Source organism: Dromiciops gliroides, chromosome 1 (assembly GCF_019393635.1).
Source record: "Dromiciops gliroides isolate mDroGli1 chromosome 1, mDroGli1.pri, whole genome shotgun sequence".
Taxonomy (NCBI): domain Eukaryota; kingdom Metazoa; phylum Chordata; class Mammalia; order Microbiotheria; family Microbiotheriidae; genus Dromiciops; species Dromiciops gliroides.
Window position 1 is genome coordinate 353,466,195 of NC_057861.1, and position 22,865 is coordinate 353,489,059.

At 37.2% G+C, this 22,865-nt stretch overlaps 1 protein-coding gene and 1 pseudogene across 7 annotated transcripts in view; both read right to left on the reverse strand.

Moving 5' to 3' along the window:
- Positions 1–22,865, reverse strand: part of CTNND2 (catenin delta 2) — a 1,127,657-nt gene that overhangs the window by 36,728 nt on the left and 1,068,064 nt on the right. For all 7 annotated transcript variants that reach the window (XM_043973915.1, XM_043973925.1, XM_043973939.1 and 4 more), the window contains one exon: positions 22,761–22,845. In XM_043973915.1, coding sequence (XP_043829850.1) covers positions 22,761–22,845 — 85 coding nt within the window. The remainder of the gene's footprint in view (positions 1–22,760; positions 22,846–22,865) is intronic.
- Positions 16,684–16,801, reverse strand: LOC122737515 (annotated as a pseudogene).

Below are 22,865 nucleotides of genomic sequence, written 5' to 3' on the forward strand. Positions count from 1 at the left end.
TGCCCAACTAAGAAAGCCATAAATTGTATTTCTGTTTACAATTCTATTTTGAAATCTATATCTTATATAAAGAAATCTCTGTCTTGACCACAGACCCTTAATGAAAGCCATTGGTATTTCAAAAGTCTTACGTTTCATATTCATAACCTAAAGTTAACAAATGTTTTAATAGAATGAAAAAATATGGAGGGGTTGTGACCTGCACTATTGGAGGGAGTAGCTACACTCATGAAATAATAGATTCCTCAAAGTTAATATCCCTGATCTAGGCCAAAGGAATTAATTGGTAATTAAGTTCACAAATAGAAATCTATCCCTAAATTCAATGAATGAATGAATTTGCCAGTTGCTTTCTTTACTGTGGAGCTAACATATCTATGTGATACATCACAGTAAATTGAGGGTCGGGTGGTTATTTTTTGTTAAACTCGACTCTTCTCTCTCCACTAGCTTATTCTGTCCTCAATGCAGTTTTCTCATAAAGAACTCAGAAATTAATACTGAAACCAAAGATCAAAGTGATTGGTTTTAACTGACAGTTTTAGAGTTCATATATCCTAGTACATTTCATTTGTTTTAAGTGAATCAAGACAGCAAGAGTGAAGAGAAAATCCTGAGGGCTCTTACGAGTTCAAACCAATCCATAATTCTACCAGCATTATTCTCAGCCCATTATTTATGTTAGCTAATTAGACTGTTTCATATTAACCAGTTTTATAAACATGCCATGCTTTGAAATGATCCATGTAAGTGTCCCCTTCAGGGAAAGTTATTAGGCTTATTTTGCACAGTCCTGCCTCACTTAAATGCAATTTAATTGCAAGTCATGATATTACCTTCCTGATGTCATGGTCCTCTTCAAGAATGAAGGACAAACAACAACAACAATCAGGCTTAAAACTTTTCAATAAATGCTTGCTCATCAAAGACATGATCCCTCAAAACCCAGGATGCTTGTCTATTCATTTCATACAAAAGGATTCTCCTTAAAGTAATAATAATCAGTGGAGAAAGAATGGAGTCAGTGATAAACACATGTTTGTCTCCATCATTTCACTGAAAAGAGTGGTGTCCTTCCAGGAAAAAGGAGACAGAACATTTGGAGGCAAGGTGCATGTGATGGAGCAGAAAACTGAAACTTGTTCCTGAAAGTAATCCTCAGTCTACTTGTGCTCTAATAAAATAAGTCTCCATTTATTTTTAAGGTAAACTGTTTGTAAAAGATTCATTAAAACCATTCCCATCAACAATTCCAAAAGCCATTAGTGTTAAATATTTAAACTAATTTTTAAGAGCCAAAAGGGAGTATTTTCAATTTAATGCATACATAAATACCACCTGACATGCCAGTCGCTTTCATTAGTTTGTTTCAGCTCTAGTGCTTCTAATGAAATTTAATTAAATTGATTTGGGTACTTAAAGGTACAGTATATATAAGGGTCTCCTGTAGAGAAGTAGTACTATCTTTAAAAACTTGAGGGCTGTGGATTTCAGAAACCAATTTACTTACCATCAACCTTTTCTAATGAATGAATAAAACCAAAAAGACTTGACAAATTGGAAAGAAATCTAATGTAATTTGGTTGAAGGGAGCATGCCATGCTCAACTGCCAGGAGTTAATAGGTACCAATGGCACACTTAACACAAGCACAAAGAATTGATGTAATGCCAAATCGCAGTCTCACTTTTGAGGCTGCAAAATAAAGGCCTTATTTTGATAGTCTTTAATAATATCTTCCAATTAGTGCTGTGATCTTGAGTGGTAGAATTATTATCAATTAAGGTAAAATGTGAATTAGAAAAATATACACACACAAATCCTCCCTATTGAAGAAAATAGGTTGGCATGACTAATTTGCTTGCCTTTTCCTTTTCTTCTAAAATTATTTTTATTTTAATTTTTTTGGGGGGGGCAGGGCAATGAGGGTTAAGTGACTTGCCCAGGGTCACACAGCTACTTAAGTGTCAAGTGTCTGAGGCTGGATTTGAACCCAGGTCCTCCTGAATCCAAGGCCAGTGCTTTATCCACTGTGCCACCTAGCTGCCCCTAAAATTATTTTTTATTGAGGGAACCCTTCTGTTGCCAATGAAGTATAGACATTATACCTTTCGTAATCTAATACTTTCATTAACCATAAAATACCTGGGAAGCATCCACTTTAACAGATGTTCCTGTTAATTATCAAATTTTCCCATTATAATGCAAGCTCCTTGAAGGCAGGGACTCTTTTTGTTTTGTCTGTATATCCTTGGCACACTGACTGGCAATTAAGTGCTTGATAAATGCTTTCAAATTATTGTCTTCGGGTAATATGTATGTACAGTGCTATTTGGAAGTACTCACTCGAGGATATGAAATAGCAATGCCTTAAGCACAAGTAAAAGTAGAGAAGGATAGGGACTGGTAAAATGAAAGCAAATCACGCTATTTTTTGTGGAGCTTTCTTTCTCTGAAGGAAAATTTCCAAGATGATTCTGGAGACTTTGTGCCATAAGTGGCAGACATGGAAGGAACAATATGCATCATATTCTTTCCATGTGTAATCAGATCAGTAAGTCATAGGATCCCTAAACTACTGCTCACCCTTGTCCCTATTTCTTTTGTTTGTTTGTTTTGCGGGGCAATGAAGGTTAAGTGACTTGCTCAGGGTCACACAGCTAGTAAGTGTCAAATGTCTGAGGCCGAATTTGAACTCAGGTCCTCCTGAATCCAGGGCCAGTGCTTTATCCATTGCGCCACCTAGCTGCCCCATTGTCCCTATTTCTTGACTACCCTGTAAATTGTTGCACAAAAGAAATAACTGTAGACAGTCCTATAATTATACCTCCTGCTAAGTTAAACTTCACTTAGTCAACTCTTTCACAGCTCACTGTCTATCAAAAGACTTAGATGGTAAATAGAAAGGGGGGAAACATCATTTTAAGCCCATGTAAGATTTTTTTTAAAAAACCCTTTTTACAGTAATTGAATTGTGAAATAATTTTCAAAGTGCTATTTTGCAATTGTCAAAAAAGGTGTAGCATCATATATATTTTTCATTCTTAACATTTAGCTGTAAATAGAAAACTGTGCAAAAAGAAAAGAGTTATAAGTTTGAACAGAGAGCCTTGGCTGCACATTGGGATGCTGAAACACTATTCCTAATTCTTTCAGGAAATGTTCACCTCTTGCCTGTTTTGGGAAAGAGAATCTGAGCATCATCTGGCATAGCCCATGGAACAGTGATAGGATGATACTAAAACCCAAGGTAGTATATTTATTGGATATGATGCAGTAGCTACTGCCACTGGCCTTGAAACATTGGGGTAGGCAGAAATCATCTAGTCAATCGACCAATAAACATTTATTAATTTATTATTTATTACTATGTCCCAGGCCATATGCTAGAGACAAGAGATACAAAACAGTCCCTTAAAAAGCTTATATCCTTTTGGAAAGACAAGGAGGAAGATCAAAAAAGGGAGGTAAAATTGACTGGCTATTTTTCTTATATACTCTTCTTAAGGGGTAAGGAGAGATGGTGGGGGTAGCTAGATAGAATGCCAGGCCTGTAGTCTGGAAGACTCGTCTTCTTGAATTCAAATCCTCAGACACTTACTAGCTGTGTGACCCTGGGCAAGTCACTTAACCCTATTTGCCTCAGTTTCTTCATCTGTAAAATGAGCTGGAGACAGAAATAGCAAACTATTCCAGTATCTCAGCCAGGAAAATCTGAATGGGGTCATGAAAGATTGAATGTGACTGAAAATAACTGAAAAAAAAAGCAACAGGAGATAGATGGAGCAATTGGGACAGACTACTATAACTCTTATCACCCCTGTTCTTAACTTCCTCTTTCAATATGGCAAACTTATGAAAAGGTAAAATTATCTCCTGACAATAATTTTAAGAATACAAATTAACTCTTGTGGGTGTCACTGTGGAGGGTAAAGTTGACTAGCTGAGTACTCAATCCTTTCTATTTCCTTCTTCCTGCTGGGAACTGAATCCTACCAAAGCTTTTCCTATCTCCCATTATTCCAGCCAGTTCTTGAAACCCTATTACACAAACATTTTCTTTCTTTTTCTTTTTTTTTTTTGGCGGGGCAATGAGGGTTAAGTGACTTGCCCAGGGTCACACAGTAAGTGCCTGAAGCCAGATTTGAACTGAAATCTTCCTGACTCTGAGCCTTCTCTCTATCTGCTGGGCCACCAGCTACTAGCTGTTCAATTGCAAATAAAAAAAAAAAAAGCAATGTTGACTTCATCTCATACTGAATTAGGGTGCTCATGCCTTGGACGCTGTTCTCTTTTCTGTTGGCGGAAGATCCAATTTCAGTGAAATTTAAAAAGAATCTATGATTATCTCAGTTATCTCTATCTTTATCTAAATAGCAAGGGAAGAATTGATAAAAAGGATGCTTTTTTTTTTTTTTTTTTTGGCGAGGCACTGAGGGTTAATCCCTAACTGCCCTCTGGGGGTTTTATTATTGCATCTCTATTTAATGTAAAACACAGGTACCACTCTCTTGGAGATGCCTCTCCTGTCCTATGCCCCTAGCTGAAAGTGATTCCTTCCTTCTGAAAATTTCCAGAGCCCATATTCCTGACTTATCCTTTACACTTCTTAAAATTTCCACTTAACAGAGATTTCTGTACACGTTTTATTGGGGAGACTGTATGTTCCTTGAGAGCAGGCACCATGCCATTTTAAAGCCTTTTATTCTCAGAACCCAGCACAGTGACTTGAACATAGTAAGTACTCAAGAAATGTATTTGCTGAATTAAAAATGAAAGTCTAGCAATGTTTTTTTCTTGGAGAAAACAATACGTAAATTTTCATCCACTATCACAACATTGGGAGCACTTAATGCATTGTTCTATGACCTTCAGGGGGGTTTATTAATTCTCACTGGATTATAATCCTATCTGAAGCAAAGTTTTAGTCTCAGCTGACTTCTCAGACAGAAAAGCAATACGCTTAAAGCACTAACATTCATGCATTCTTTCACTATATTTACAGTCACAGTTTTTCCTGAAAGTTAAAAGTCATAGTTGTTTTTCCTTCAGTTACATTTCCTTAAAATATGCACAGGCTAAAATTTAAACAAACAAGCATCTCACAGCATCTAAGGTGCTTTGTACACACTAAAGAAATAGCTGGAGTGGAGGTTCGAGAGTGAGGATGAATACCTTTGACAGCTAGCGAAAAGCAGTCTCAATCTGACTGGTCCCAAGTGACCATTCAGGGTCAGAGGATGAATGTACCTGTTCATATTCTACTTTTATTAATTACTTTTCAATGGTGGAGATGGGCTTGACATTCTGCTAGACAGAAATGCAGAATGACATATTCTTGCCCTCGAGGAATTATGGTCTAAATGAGATGGGCCAAAGTAAGCCTCATTATCATCAAAATCCTCCCTTCTAGCACATAATAAAATTCAACACTGTACAGTAAGAAGACAAACCAGGGAAGTGACATAATAAACAGAGAGGATGATCCCAGGGGAGAAGGGCTACATCCATCTGTGTGTTGTTGAAGGAGAAAGAGAAAATAACTGAATAATGTAGGGAAAGCTGGCACTACAGAAACATCAGAAATTATGAATTTTTTAGGTGCTAGATCTCTTGCTGGCTTAGACCCTGCTGGTAAGTTAAATGGTACAGTCCTTTTGAGTTCACAGCACAGTGACACTGTCTTTAGTAGACTATGAAGCAACTGTGAATTAAGTCAAGTTTCATCAGACAGATATAAAACTGGGCAGTTCCTCATTGCCACTGTGCTATCTCAATGCTAATAGGAGACAACAAAACAAGGGAACATATCAGATTTTTTTGAATGTTGCTTCTGTCTCTTCCCTCTCTGGCTTGTTTTAAAAATCTTTTTTATGTGTTTAACTAGTATCCAGTATATAGCTTGAATGCCCCGTGCCTCCTATCTTTTCTTTTTTTTATACTATTTTTTTTGGTGAGGTGATTGGGGTTAAGTGAATTAGGCTTCAACCTTAACACAAATTGTGACTCCTGAAGAAGCATTTAAACTAGCTAAATAATTTATGGGGGCCTCATGAGTATAGGAATCTATAAGAATAACTGTGTGATTAAAAATAAGTATTTTTAATCTTAGGTATCACTATTTGATAACTCCCATAGCCATAAATAGATCATTTCTAAAGTGATATATTCAGGTCTGAGTTTTAGTTGACAAAGTTATTAGATTGACAGATTAGAGAAAGTAGATAGAACACATCAGAATTTCTGCAAGGCATTTGAATGCCATTGCTCGTGAGATTCTTGGGGATGTAAAGGAAAAGTGTGGACTAAATGATATAATAGTTGGGGTGTCTCAAAGTTGGCCCAAAAGTCATAGCCCAGAACATTGTTTAACTGATTGGTCCTGGGGAGAAAGAAGCACAGACTTTGTAAACCATAAAGCATTTTCTCCTTCTCCTAGATTTCACATGACACTCAGTTTAGCCCTACTCTAATGACTTCTTGGGATAAGAAATTAGAAAGAACTTAAATATCTTATAGTTCAGAAGTTCTTAATTTGGGGTCTGTGAACTTGTTTTTCCCCCACACACATACATACCCTCTCGGGGCAATGAGGGTAAAGTGACTTGCCCAGGGTCACAGAGCTAATAAGTGTCAAGTGTCTGAGGTTAGATTTGAACTCAGGTCCTCCTGAATCCAGGGCCGGGGCTTTATCCACTGTGCCACCTAGTTGCCCCTGAACTTGTTTTTTAAATAGTTTGATAACTGCATTTCAATGTTTCTTTCATAATTTTTATAATTATTTCCCCTCATAATCCTATATATTTAACTTTCTGTATTTAAAAACACTCTGAGAAGGAATCCATAGTCTTTGCCTCTCTGCCAATGGGGTCCATACCACAAAAAAATGTTTAAGGATGCCTGTGCCCCTACCATACATATCATCTTACACGTTATAAATCAGAGGCCCAGGAAGAAGTAATGTACCCAAAATCACATAGGTAATAACAGAGCCAGAACTTGAACCCAGGTCAAGTTTCAATATTCTTCCACCATCAAGTAGAGAGCAAAGTTCTTAACTTTTTTCTATGTCATGTACTTTTTTGGCAGCCTATAGACACCTCAAAATATTTTTAAGTACATAACAAAATACACAGGATTACAAAAGAAATAAATGGAAATAAAATTATCAAAATATTTAAAAATATATAAATTAAATAGAAATTCAATTATATATATATTTAAAATTTATGAATTCTAGGTTAAAAACCTGTTATCTAGATTATTATTGACTATTATAATTATACATGTTTGAGTTAGAACATTTTAAGGTCCTTCAGATTTTTTTTATTTCTATTGAGGTTGCGACCAACTTAGAGAGCAAATCACTTAAGTTCAGACATCCTTGACTCTTGCCCAAATACAATCAGTTGCCAAATTCCTAATAATATGTAATGAATATATGTGTACATATGTATATACACACACACACATATATATACATATACATACATATACACATCTATACATACACACACTTTTATTTTTATTTATTTGTTTATTTATTTATTTTTGTGGGGGCAATGAGGGTTAAGTGACTTGCCCAGGGTCACATAGCTAGTACATGTCAAGTGTCTGAGGCCAGATTTGAACTCAGGTCCTCCTGAATCCAGGAATGATGTTCTATCCACTGCATCACCTAGCTGCCCCTCACACACATTTTTCATTGCCTTCTCTCTAGCCTCACAATTCATAACCTTAAAATAACTTTCACCTACAGTATTGTAATAGCCTCTTAATTGGCTTGCCTGATGACTATTTTTTTCCTTCTCAAAACCATCCCCCACAGAGCTGTCAAAAAATCTAAGCTACATATCTGATCTTGTGATAAAAAAAAAATCTCTTTAGAAGAAAAAACAAATGAAGGGGCAGCTAGATGGCTCAGTGGATAGAGCACCCGCCCTGGAGTCAGGAGTACCTGAGTTCAAATCCGGCCTCAGACACTTAACCCTTACTAGCTGTGTGACCCTGGGCAAGTCACTTAACCCCAATTGCCTCACCAAAAAAAAAATATGGACAGGCAGTTCTCAAAGAAATATATTTAAGCTATCAACAATCATATTTTTAAATGTCCCAAATAACTAATAATAGGAAAAATTCTAATTGAAACAACTATGAGATTCTATTTCATTCTCACGAGATTGGCATAAATGATAAAAAGGAAAAATGACAATTGTTGGTGGGACTATGGGAAGGCACATACATTAACATACCATTGGTGGAGCTGTGAATTTGTCCAAAAATTCTCAAAAGCAATTTGGAACAACGCCAAAAAGTTACTAAAGAATCATTTGTTTTACTGACCTCATTTGTTATAATCTAAGACTTTTCTTTTGAGGAAAGTATGTATAAAGATGCATGTATAAGGGTAATGACAGGGACTGAAAGTAATTTGAAAAAGAAACATTAAAAAGCATCTATTAAACAAATACAGATGAGTTTAGAAGGACATTCTGAAAGGGTCAGAGCCAAAGAGTCCAGAGTTGGCATTATCAAGTTAAATTTAATAAATACTCTAAAAAAAAAACCCAGGTCTCACAGGGTAGAGATTCATAGTTTCATATGTAATCCTTTTTCTGTTATTCTTTCTATGTGGAAATGTTCATAATGGTTGATGTTTGTCAAGTTCATAATGGAAAAAGAAAATTTAAAAATACTAAACTGATTTTTTGTTGGAAAGGAACTTTTTTTATAAAGCAAAGTGAGGGATTTGTGGGATAAAAATGAGAGAGAAAATAATTGTGAGCATAAAAGAAACATAACAAATTTAGTTAGGTGCTACAGGTAATGCCTCATAGAGGTTACAGTGATGGACTTGGAGTCAGGGAGATGCCAATCCTGCCTCTGACATTAACTGCTTGTGTGACCATGAGCATGTGCCATAAACCTCTCTGAATCTAAGCTCAGTTTCTACATGTGCAAAATTGTAATAAGTCAGTTGTAGAGCTTATCTCAGAAGGCTATTTTGAGACTTAAATTAGATAATTGTATGTAAAGCAATTTGTAAACTAGAAAGTATCACATGACACCTAAAAACTATCAGATAACTTCAAGCTGACAACCCTGCCCCCCAAGTAACTCAAGATACTTATGAACACTTATTTATTGATCTGAATATCTTCCATTCATGCATGGGAGGATTTAGACACAGAACCCTTAAATTTCTTGCCCAGGTCCTTGCAGAACTAGGATTCCAGAGCGAGATAATCCTTGGATCTGGAAGACACAGATTCTAATCTTTTCTTGGACACTTACTTGCTCTCTAGGCAAGTTAATCAAGGTCTCTAAGCTTCCCAGGATCATAGGATTATAGAGTCAGAAAGGACTCAAGAGGTAATTTAGTTTATTTTGGTTTATGTTAATGATGTGAAACAGGTCCAGAGAAGTTAAGAAAATTGCCCAGTATTGTACAGGCAGTAAGTGAGAGAGACAAAATTTGTACTCGGGTCCCATGACTATGTTTCAGCTCTCTAAATTCTGAATTCCTTGTACTGCCCCACACAAGTATCTTCATTCTCATGATAGGCAGCTGGTAGTGTAGTGGATAGAGTGCCAGGCCCAGAGTCAGGAAGGCCTGAGTTCAAATTTGATCTCAGACACTTACTAGCTATGTGACCCTAGGCAAGCCACCAAACATTTGCTTCAGTTTCCTCAACTGGTAAATGCAAATAATAATAGCAGCTACTTCCTAAGGTTGCTGTGAGGACCAGATGAGATCACTGTAATCGTGTCTGGCACATAGTAGGTGTTATATAAGTGTCTACTCCATTATTTCCCTCTCATCTGTAAATAGGGACAAGAATAACCACATGTATTCACTGGGTTGTCAAAAGCGTAAGATGAAGTCATGGCTTTAAAGTGATACATAAATGTCAGCCATTCTTTGTGCTCCTTCAGTGCTTTCTCTTTGCCTGACTGAGGTCTGGTGTTTCTGCTAGTTTTGGTAAAGAATAACAGGGAGAAGAATACCTGTTAGGGGGAAGAGGTGTAGAAGAAGCTTTGTGCTTTGCAGCCTCACAACTGGATTTCCTAGAACTTTCTGACACGTCCCAGTAGTATTTATAACTTATTGGCCATAGTCACTTCATGTTTTAGAAGCTGTCATGTGCATTGATTTCCACTTTTGCACAATTGATTTTTGCTTCTGCACCCTTCTTGGTGCCTTTGTATGTGGACAGGCCTCATGATGGTCAGTGAGTATCTAAGAATTGTCTCTGAGAGGTCAGGAGGACCCCTGAAGGAAAGACTTTATTTGTCAATGAAATTACCAAATACTAAATGGCCAGCTTGTTGTGTAAGGTGATATTAATAGAGCTAAGGTTTAACCCCATCTAGGTTTTTCAGCTTGAATATAAATTTAGTATTAAGTAGATATAAGGACAAGTTATCACTATTATTTTAAAAAGAACATCAAAGTTTAAACCTTGAAGAAACTTGATTTCAGGTTGTCTTGGAATCTTGTCCAAAAGATTTTATGTTCAGGAAAAGAAAAATAAAAGACTTGTAGGTCTTCCCATAATTTACTGGTAAAGAATTGCCAGCACTGAATATGGATTAGTAAGTACGATGTAGGCAATTTCTTTGATAAAAATGACATCTCCAAATTCAGGAGTTTAATTTATTTTCACATGGGATTTACCGCTTTTCCCTCACTATCTTCGATGCTCTGAAAGCAAGGTCTATTAATTCTCAAAATGTCAACATGCCAAAAGAAGTATGAAAGCATTTCTCCCTTTCCTCTCTAAAGTGATTACTGCAAAGCTTCAAGATCCAGACCTAGACTCTTGACTATGCTTGTGTGTTTCCATTTAAAATGCTTCAAATTATCTTTCTAGTTTTCTTTCGAATCCAACACTCTTTTACTAGTGTTATTATCTTGTCAATTGGATGGGAGAGATGTAACCAATCACTGGAGAAATTTTAAATGTGAGCTCCCAATTTCAGGCTGGAGGAGACAGGACTAACAGCTGATTTATCAAGAATGGCCAGACTCCTAAAATCTGCCGGAGTGAAAAACTGCAAGATAACTGTGCCCAATCACTTTGTAGAGTACGGTTCAGGGGACTTGGGGAAATCAGTCAGGCATCACTTTACCTATCCATAATTAATTATTGATTTCCTGTTTTGTGAGTGCAATGATGGCAAGATCTAATGTAATGAATAAAATAGCTGTGAGAAAAGTGAGCACTGAGTGAGACAAGGCATGAAGGGCATGACTTCCTGGCTTTCCTGAGTTCATTATTCATTTGCTGAAGGTTCTGTGCAACCAAATAGTCTATCTTTCCAAACAATAAAATGAGAGGCATTTAAAGATTAGTTTTATTTTCTATTTCTCTCATAAAAATGCTAACAGAAAATACACTGCCTCTGTCCAAGAAAACATGATCTCATTCTTTTTAAGAGGTGGCAAGAATGCCTATGGATTCACTGAGAAAAGGACTAATTTTGGGAGATACTTAGGAGTACATTATCTTATTTGATCCTCATGACAGGAGGCAGTGTGGTTCAGTGGACAGAATTCTGCCTTTATAGTCAGGAAGTCCTTGGTTTGAATCCCATCTCCTGTACTTAATAGCTCCTCTCTGAGCCTCAGTTTCCTTATATATAAAATGAGGACAATAAGAGTACTGACTTCACAGGGTTATCGTGAGAATAAAATGACATAATATATGCAAAGTACTTTGTAAACTTGAAATTGATATGTAAACAATTATTATATTATTATTTATTTTATTGTTATTAATTATGATTTTACTACTATTATCCCCCTGAGGTTGTTACTACAGTTACCATTCCCATTTTAAAAATGAAGAAACTGAAGCTCAGAGGAGCTAATTGACTTGTCCATAGTTAGACATCTGGTACATGACAAAGGAAAGATTCAAACTCAAGCTGTCCCTGACTCAAAGTCTGATGTTCTACATATTTTGCATTCTTTTAATATTCAACCATTCATGGCCAAAATTTGTTATATATCTCTTCAAATGCACCCATTCTTCAAACTGCCCATTTCTCTTGAAAATATCTTTTTGTGCTTATTCCACATTCTTCTTTTATGAACTCTACATTCAAGCCAAACTGGTCTTATTGCTATTTCCCAAACATGGCCTGTTATTTCCCATATGAATCTCTTTTCACAGGTTATAAGCCCAATGAGAAGGTCCTTTCCTTATGGCCCTGACATTGTAGAATCGTCACTTCTTGAAAGGCTCTGCTCAGGTGCCATTTCAGAAAAGTCTTTCCTAAGGCCTTCAAAGTTGTTTAGTCCTCTTTTGCTCCAATTATTATGTATTTAGTAAAAGGGTCAATTGGTAGAGATGAAAGACAGCTTCCTTGAGAGGAGTGATGGCATCTTCTGGAAATTTTTTGACCCATTTATGCCTCTTTTAGGATGAATGATTAAGTCTCCATGTTTGGGTTAGCTTGGGCTGTTGTGGGTTAGATTCATTCCTTATGGTTAGGCTTATAAAAGGGAGTTGATAGAACTGTGGAATTTTTAATTTTTCCAGAGAGAAATCTGAGTATAGAATAGAAAGTAGAGATCTAAGAGTAGAGGAAGGAAAAAAGCATTCATATAGCCTCTACCAGGAGGTACCATTTGAAGTCTTGGGGTAGGGGCATATAACTGTTGCAAGTGAGCTCATCCATTTGACTTGAGAAATGGCCTGTGGTGCCTGGGAAGGATAGAGCCCCATGACTCAATCTCATGGACAGAGAAACAGATTTTTCTTGAACACTGAATTCCTGAAATTCCATCCTCCTTTAGGACTATAAAGATCTCCTAGATTGAACCAGATCAAAGGATAAGAGAGCTAGAAGCGACCTTCAAAGCTATCCAATCCAACCCTCACATTTTACAAATGAGAATACTCAGGCCCATAAAAGTTGTGATTTTCTTAAGGTCTTACAGGTAGTAAATGGTAGAGCTGAGATGTGAACTTAGCTTCAATGATTTTAAATTCATATCAAGTACATGCTTGAGAGCTAAAGGACAAGCAAGTGATTGAACTATTATATAGAGTAGCAAAAAAAATTGGACTTCATTCTTCATTGCTACCATGAGTAATTTGGATGCTTCAGGTCCAATATGGGAGGAGAAGAAAGCTGCTTCTTTAATAAGCCCACATTCATTTCCCTTCCTTTCTCTGCCACTTTCTTTTCTTTCTTTCTTTTTTTTGGTGGGGCAATGAGAGCTAAGTGACTTGCCCTGGGTCACACAGCTAGTGAGTGTCAAGTGTCTGAGGCCAGATTTGAACTCAGGTACTCCTGAATCCAGGGCTGGTGCTTTATTCACTGTGCCACCTAGCTGCCCCTGCTCTGTCACTTTCTATGGAGTTTTCCAACCCTTATGGTAGTATTATAAGGCTGAGTACCTATATAGGTCTGTCAGAATTATTAGAATGACAGTGTTACCCTGTTAGCAATCTGAAGTTCTTTCCCATTTTAAGGGGATACAAAAACTTTTAAGTCTGTAGTGTAAAGCTAGAGGTGTATATAAATACCTGGAAAGAACGTGGAATTCACTAGAAATGGGCAACTAATTGTTGACTATTTGGGGGCTGTGAGTCCTTCGTGATTAAAAAAAGGTGTGTGTGTGTGTGTGTGTGTGCGCGTGTGCGTGTGCGTGTGCGTGTGTGTGTGTGTGTGTGTGTGTGTGTGTGTGTGAAACAAAGACCATCTTTATCTAATGTACACTGTTCCCTTGTATCAAGGATATACTACCCTTCCCCCTCTGTGCTAGATGACTAGGATGTTTTGGTTATCCCCAGGGAGATGTAGAAAATGGCAATCAAGGGATCCAGAACTAAGCAGGATCTTTACAATGAACAAATCAGGTGACAGAGACCATAGAGAAGAGAAACAATTTTGAATGGATCATAAGAGAAATGTGAAAGACATAGAAAGCTTGACTTAGGGCATACCCTGACCAGATAGGAACTGACCACACACCCAGGGATTTATGTTCTAAAACAACAAATATATTTGCCACTTTGATTTGGCAAGCTGAAAATTCTACTCCACTCTGGATCTCTTGGTTACCCTGTCCCCCAATTCCTTAGGGACCACCAGAAGATCAGAGCTATCTACTACGGAGGGAAAGTGTAGCAACTCTTTGATATTCTCTTCTCTCTAGGTCTTCATGACCCTGGTCTCGCCTGGCTCTCCTCCTCCTTGAAGGATCACTCCTCCTCTGTCTCCTTTGCTGGATCTTCTTCATCCAGGTCATACCTACTAACTGTAGGGATACCCCAAGGCACTGTGCTAGACCCTCTTTTCTTTTCCCTTTGTACTGTTTGACTTGGTGATCTCACCATCTCCTGTGGTTCCAATGACCAATCTATGATAATTATTCTTAGATTGTTTTGTCCAGCTGTAACCTCTCTCCCTACCTCTAATCTCACATCTCAAACTCAATACATCCAAACCCACATACATTACTGTTCTCTAAAACCTCTCCCCTCTTCTAATAGCCACTTACTTGAATATATTTGTATTTCAATACAAAAACATTTTTAATATACAGTACTGAAATACTTGTCAGAAGTGGTTACTTACTGTATCTTTAGTTCAAGGGTCTTGTGATTTGATGTTCAAAAACTGGCCACCAAAATCCTGGTCAAGTACTTTTTTAAGTTATAAAGAGTTTCATGTTCTAGGTGGTTACCTTGTAAATAAAACCTTGGAAGAAATGCAGAATACTGAAATTTCCAAATTAAGAAGTGTTATTGAATATGTGTTTGTGAGGAAACATTCAATTAGCTCGGTATACATAAACATGGTATGTGAAGAGCAGGGCATTGTGACTAATGAAAAACCTTTCAATTTTCCATATCATTAAATCAAAGGTCACATCTCTGAACTCAAATCTTCAGAGGCAATATTATAAAAAGGAAGTTAGAGATTTAGTGAACAGATAAATCACAATGATTTTATAGCAAGAGAAATATTAAAGCATGCGGTGGGGGGAAAACTGAAGCCAAACTTATCAGAAAACCTAGTGTCTCTCATTGAAAATGTTTCTGTTACCATTTGCAAAATCTTTTTTTTAGCTTTGTTAACATTCAGGCCATGTTTCTTAATTTCTCTTATCATTGTGGATAATCAAGTTTCTCTTTGCACTATTATCTCTTTTTGCTGGCAGCTCAATAAATTCAAAGCAGGTATGCATCTTCATTAATGGAGGGAATTTCCTTTCTGGGAGTCCTATACACCAATGATATCATAAATCTGGAACCCCCCCCCCCCCGCCAAAAGAAAAAAGAATGGACTGACAAAGTAAAAGAATTAAATAAAAACAAGTTGAGGGAAATCTTTCAACTACTGAAAACCCGTATAATAGCAATTAATATGCTTTTGTATGAGAATTAGACTGGTAATTTCATTGGTATAGCAAAATGCCAGTTGACGAAATTCCTTCTACCAGTATATAGTCTTATTTGCCTGGGGCACCAAGTGGTTAGATGACTTGTCAGAATTACTGAGCTGGGAATTATCTGAAGAGGGAATTGAACCTGGGCTTCCTGGCTCTAAGGCCAACTTTCTGCATACTACATTGAGATATCTTTCATATTAGCTACAAATGAGTCTCATCAATTAACTGAGGCAGAGATGGCATGATATGATGCATATCACACTGAACTGGAAATGAACAGATATGAGTTTCAGCCTTGTCTTGCTTGGTGATTTTTTATAAGCAAGTTATTAAACTTAGGTAGGTTTCAACTTTCTTGTCTCTTAAAATAAAGAATGAATGATCTCTGTAGTCCCAGCATATACAAGCGACTTCATAAATTCTAGTTAATCGAGTAATTCATTGATAATTTCAGGATAGCAAGCTGAGGAATTTATAATCATTCTCAAGTTTGAAAGTAATCTTTAAAAGCAATCTTTGAAGTCCATATGGTCAGAAACAGGGGTGAAGTAGATCACACTGAATGAGTAGGACATTGGAGTATGAAACACTGAGGAGGGAGGAATCCTTGTGTAGGTGCTAGTGTTCCATGTCATGTCAAACAGTCAGTCTCTGCTATCTTGCATTTTGATTTCAAAGGACTCATGTAGTATCATCTAGAAAGCATGACTGTGCTGTGATATTCTGTTCAGAAACTGTGGCTGTACCAATTGATCAAATTTAACATGGTAATAGTGCTAACTTTCATTTTAATTCAACAAACATTTATTAGGCCCTTCTCTGAGCAAGGCATTGTGCCTTCATTCTGGGGACATACAGATGAAAAAAAAATGACATGGTCTCCTCACAGAGCTTCAAAATTCTGAGGCATTTCCTCAGAACTCAGAGTAGAGGCAGATAATAGTTAGCATTTCTATATAGCACTTGAAGGTTTGCAAAGAGCAAAGATACATTTCCTCATTTGATCCCCACAACCCTACCTATTATTTTTTATTTGGGGGGAAGGAGTTTGAGGTGTGTGTGTGTGTGTGTGTGTGTGTGTGTGTGTGTGTGTGTGTGTGTGTGCGTGCGTGCGCGCGCGCCATTTTGACCTAGAGAAGAAGGGTGCCCTGGCCGCAAGTGAGAGCCTGGAGATTTCAGGTGGGGGCATGGCATGGGGGCTGTCATTGCGGGTTGTGTGTCCCTGTGGGGGAGGGCGGGCGTGAGTGGAGGTCCAGGAAAAGCGGGGTAAAAAGCCTACAGCACCCGGTATTCCCAGGCGGTCCCCATCCAAGTACTAACCAGGCCCCAGCCAGTTTAGCTCCCGAGATCAGACGAGATTGGGCACGTTCAGGGTGGTATGGCCGCAGACAACCGTACCTATTATTATCCTCATTTTAGGCTGAGGTTGAGTGATTTGCCCAGGTCCCACAGCAGGGAAGCGTCTGAAATAAGATTTGAAGTCTGGTCTTCCTGACTACAAGTCCAATACGAGACTACCGACAGGTAGCTTTTCCTTCTATTTTAGCAGAAAAACCTAGGCAGATGACCCAGATTTCTAGGAAAATGTAGGCTTCAGAGCTAAACAAGAACTTTAAGATCAGGTTGTCTGATTCCTTCATTTTCCAGAAGAGAATGTTGAGACTCAATTCAAGAAACTTTCCCAAGACTTTACAGGGAGGACATAATAGCCCTCTGATATGAACCCAGGTCTTTTGAGGTCAAGTCCATCACTTTTTCTATGATATCATATTATCACTAAAGTCTATATAACTATACTACTTGTGATTCCTTTGAATTATCAAATTATGAACAAGTTCTATTGAGAATCCCACCTTATTTTTCTGTTAAAACTGTATTTCCTCTTAGATTTTAACTAGAATTAAGGTAAAAGAATGGCAGGAGGTCTTAACATTATAGAAATACCCACAAGACTTCAGCTTTGGAAGAATGTTTACATGTATTATTTACAAGCACACCACTCACAGTGCCTTGCTCATTGCATATGTTCAATAAATATTTAAATCCTATGGAAATAATAAACAAAATTGTAACCATCCATCAACATTTGGTGACACAGAGACAAGAAGTGTTGTTATATTGGCATCTTACTAGATGCTATTACTTTTTAGATCAAATTCAGTGTATGCTGAAGTTGTCTTAGTCCTCCATCAAAACAGGCTTAATTTTAGAATTACTAAAAAGCTTAATTATGAGGAACGCTCACCACTAAAGAATTCCATAATATCAATCTTTAGCATAGCTTTATAATGAGGCTCCAGTGTATAGTACATTAGTGGGAAATATTTACCTACCATATCTTAAATTTTGATGAAAACACATTTAAATGCAATTTCCAAAGAAAGACTTTCATGTTTTCTGATCTCAACTAACCCTTAACATAAGTTTACTAATTTTAATATCATTTACTTTTGCCAATTTTATATTTCATTGAGTAATTAAAGGGGTATGAATTTCAAAAAAAAAAAAAAAAAGAAAAACCAAAACATTCTTCCTAAAATGAATCCCAGTTGGGGATTATGTTCATTTCAAAAGAAGTGTAGTCTTGAGGCTACATTTGTGGTAACACGATGAAAAAGTAACTTTTTCAAGATTTCATTCCCTTTTAAGCTATCTCTTATATTTATTATATATGTTTTACCACTGAAAAAATAGGCTTTGAAATTTTTAGGAAAGTATTACTAAGGCAATAATTCACATAGAGCATTTTAACATGCAAGGTGCCAGAGTTTCTTCACATGTCATCTTTTTCTGTGTATATTCACTTTGGAATTAAGGGAAAAATATTTACAGAACTTATTGCATGACACCAGATAGCAAATAAGATATAAATTATTTATCTCTCTCTATTGTCTCCTCATTTCATTCATAGTGATCCAATTTTACCATTCCTTCTTAGCTACTGACATTTTCATCTTGTTTCCTTTCTTCTGAATTATCTTGAATGTCTGGTTTTAAACAATAAGACATAGGTATTTATTTATCCACCAGAAACAAATGAATTTGGTTTACCTTGGAGCTACTCACAAGTAGAAACTCCATTAAACCACAGCCAGCCCTTACCCACCTGGAAATAGAATCTCTACTTTACTCTAGTAAAGATGACATTGTTCTTGTTTGTTATATAATTATTACAAGAAATATAAAGCTTTGTTGGGCTAGATATTGTGAAGGAATGCTCAACAAGCTAAAAGGATGATGACATAAGGGAAGAGATAAAAGAAACCAGACATTTATTTAGGTAAAGATATAAAACTTTGCAAAGTGATAACTTGTAAAGTTTCTACCCATATTCTACATGGTGCAATGGCTAGCATGTTGGGCCTGGATTCAGGGCATTCTAATATGGCCCCAGATGCTTACTAGCCATGTGACCCTGTGGACAAGTTGCTTAATCTCTTTCTGCCTCTTCTGTAAAGGGAATAATAATAGGGTTGTTGTGAAGATCAAATGAGATATTTATTTTTAAAAACTCTCTGCACATTGTCTAAGACAAATGTGTTTAAAAATTCTTTAAAAAAATTTTTAAATGCTCCATCCCTTCTCTCTCCTTTCCTATAATCTATACAATTGAATATTTATGCAGAAAGTTAAAAATATCTCAGTTCCATCTACAGCAGTTAAAACAATTATAGGGGGGAGGGGGCAGCTAGATGGCGCAGTGGTTAAAGCACTGGCCCTGGATTCAGGAGTACCTGAGTTCAAATCCGGCCTCAGACACTTGACACTTACTAGCTGTGTGACCCTGGGCAAGTCACTTAACCCCCATTGCCTGCAAAAAAAACCAAAAACAAACAAACAAACAAAAAACCAAACCAAACAATTATAGGGATAAAGATGTCTCTTGGGTGATATGGGAACTTGAGGCCTATTTTTATATTCATGGTTTGCCATCATCATCATCTTCATCGTCTTTATTAAAGGTACTTTGGAAGACTTTAGTCAAATCAAGTACTGTATTAAGTACTATACAAAGACAACTAGTAGACCTTTCATTTGATATCTAAAAGTTGAGAGAAGGAAGGGGATTTTAAGAGTTCAGGTTGAAAAAAAGTTCAGAGGGGCAGCTAGGTGGCGCAGTGAATAAAGCACTGGCCCTGGATTCAGGAGGACCTGAGTTAAAAAATCCGGCCTCAGACACTTGACACTTACTAGCTGTGTGACCCTGGGCAAGTCACTTAACCTTCATTGCCCTGTGCAAAAAAATAAAAAAAGTTCAGAGTCTGAGAGAAAACAGACTTAGAGATCTCCAAATCTGGAAGAGAGATGAATGAGATCTCATATGTCATTTGGTCCTTCCCATTTCACACCAGCTACACTGCTTTTGATCTTCTTCATCATGCTTTCCTGCCCTAGGAAATGCATTATTAGGAAATCTCATCCTGGAAGATTGAGTCAACCTTACCTTGGAACTCACATCTCATCCATACTCTTGCCTCTCTGACTGGCGAGCAGGGCCATGAGCTCCAGGGCTTCGATTTAAGGAGGGGGCCCAGCACAGTCTTCTCCCTATTTCCCACCAGCTATACTGCTCTTGGCCTTCTCCATCATGCCCCCAGTGCTGCATCCCTTCCCTCCTCTCCCCCTCACTTTTCAGCTACCTTTTATGTGCTGTCTTCCTCCATTAGATTCTAAGCTCTTTAGGGATGGGATTTGTTTTTATTCTTATTTGTTTCCTCAGCACTTAGCACAGTGCCTGGCACAGTAAGTGCTGAATGAAATGTTTATTGACAATTAACTAGTCCAATCTACTCATTTTAAAAAAAAACAACTTTTTTTCAACTTACTCATTTTATAGCTGAAGAAACCAAGGCTCTAGAGATAAAATGAATTGCCCAAGTTTACAAGAAGTAGGAGAGGTAGGACCCAGATCCTGTGAATCTATATCCAGTTGACTTCTGATTGTACTGTATTAGACTGATTCTTTTATCTTCCACAGCAATGGAGTCAAACTCATATATAACCAGGGGCCACTAAACCATGCAGAAGGATCCCTGTGGGGGGGTGGCTAGGTGGCGCAGTGGATAAAGCACCGGCCCTGGATTCAGGAGTTCCCGAGTTCAAATCCGGCCTCAGACACTTGACACTTACTAGTTGTGTGACCTTGGGCAAGTCACTTAACCCCCACTGCCCCGCCAAAAAAAAAAAAAAAAAAAGGATCCCTGTGGGCCTCATATTGATTTAGTTTTAAAATATAACATCATCTATATTTTATTGTATTCTTAAAATTTTTTTGTTAAATATTTCTCAATTATGTTCTAGTCTGCTTTAGGTTGTACTCATCAGTGTTGCAGGCTAGCTGCATGTGGCTCATGTGCCCTGTGTTCAGCACTTCTGTTCTGTAGTATTTAATGTATCAGATGCTCATTAAATGTGTGCTAAGTGCTAGGGGAATAAAATGCAGAGACATGAGTCCTGCCTCAAAGAACATGCAAGAGAAGACCTCCTTTGTCTTTAGGCATGACTGCATCCAAACTACTTCATAGATGGGGGACCTGGGCCAACCTCCAAATATCTAGGGAAGAGAATTTTACAAGCTCAGTAATCTATTCCAGCATCTAATGCTCTAGAATTCGCTCCTAAACATTTAATTTAAATCCCTCCTGTTTCAATTTAAACCAATTTCTTCTTGTATGGGTTAAGGGATAATCTTAAGAAAGAAAAATATTTAGGTTAAACTTTGAGAACTATTAGAATGTCTTAAGGGAAGTAATAGGAGACCTTGGGGAAATTTAAAAACAGATTGGATAACTTGCTAAAGCAACTTATTAAATTTTCTCATTCTTATTGGTCTAGAATAGGAGAGATTTTCCTATCATTTCCTAGACCCTTAGCCTCTAGTTTATCCCAATTTCCCACTGTCCAGGAGTAAGGTTCCTACATTACATCAAGACCTAGACAGTGATGGTGATTTTTTTGCTATTCTTCATACTGAGGACAACAGAGATTGCAAGGGTGGTAGTGGCAGATACTGATGGAGATCCATGTCATTGCTCCATTTACACCCTCTGTATCTATTTGGAAAATGTGCCCTGCTATATATAGGACTGAGAAAATTCAGTACATCAACCCAGCATCATGCATAAATGATTTTATATATTCACTTTGGGGAACTTGACTTTACTTATGATTGCTAAGTATTTATCTCTGTCTTCAGAATTATCTGATAATCTCTTCAAAACATTTTAAAGTGGACAATGTTGATGTGTTTTAAAAAGAAAATTATAAGACAATTAGACTTCTTTGAACTGGTACTTTTACGGAAGGAGCTTGCAACATGAATGCTTCAAAATGCCTAAATGTTAATCTTGAAGTGCCCAAATTTTTATTCTAACCATTTTGGATGAAAACCTTTTTAAAGTGTATTCCACATGTCTGCCTTATTAAGCAGAAGACGCAGAGCACAATTTAACCTTTTTTGGTGATGTCTAGGGTCATCATTATGAACACCATTTATGTTCTAATACAGTCGTACTGAGAGATTGAGGTATAATAGCTTAAATTTATGCTAAAACAGGCTGAAAATCCTCTTCTTTTTAAATTCTTATCCCTTTTAAAAATTATTTTATTTTTCTCCTGTCTTTCCTTAATAACAATAACTCACATTTACATAGTGTTTTTTAAAGTTTGCAAAGTGTTTTCCCCTTAACAACCTTGTGAAGTAGGTAGTATATATCCCAATTTTATGGATGAAGAACCTGAGGCACAGGGAGGTTATCTAAGTAGCCTATGGTTACAATGTTAGTAAATACTGAATTTGGATTAAAATCCAGCTCAATCAATAATCACTCATTAAGTGGCTACTATGTACCAGGTAATGTGCTAGGTGATAGGGATTAAAAGACAAAAATTGAAACAATCCCTGCAGTTTTACTGACTCCTGTTTGAACGTTTTTTAAAAAAATAATACTCTGCAATTGTCAGTGTGGCTACTCACAGCTACTCCTACCCCCAATTCCCAATATTATTTGCCACTTGTAATCTACTATGTCCTGAGAAATCAGATAATCGAGCTTTTTAGAAAAGTGTGTAAAAGTAAGAACAATTATATCCCTGAGCTACAGTGTTTGCCACTTAATAAATCCTTGTAGATTTATTGACTGATAGAGGGGCTGAGGGCTCTTATGAATAAAGCTTATCATTTCCAGTTCATGGACTTTGTGACACTATTTTGGCTTCCTTTCTTCCAAACCTTTTGCTATACAGTCAAAGTAGCTGTATGCCTTCTGGTCCACGGGTGGCAGCCAATGTATACCTAAATACCCTCCCATTTGTCATGATGAGAGCCTAGAGAATCAAGGAAACCTTACCTTTTTGTAGAGACTCCTCAGATCTCTGTACTGCCACATGCTGTTTAGGACCTGAGATGCTGCCTTTACCACTTTTGGAGAATGTCTGATGCAGAAAGGAGAGAG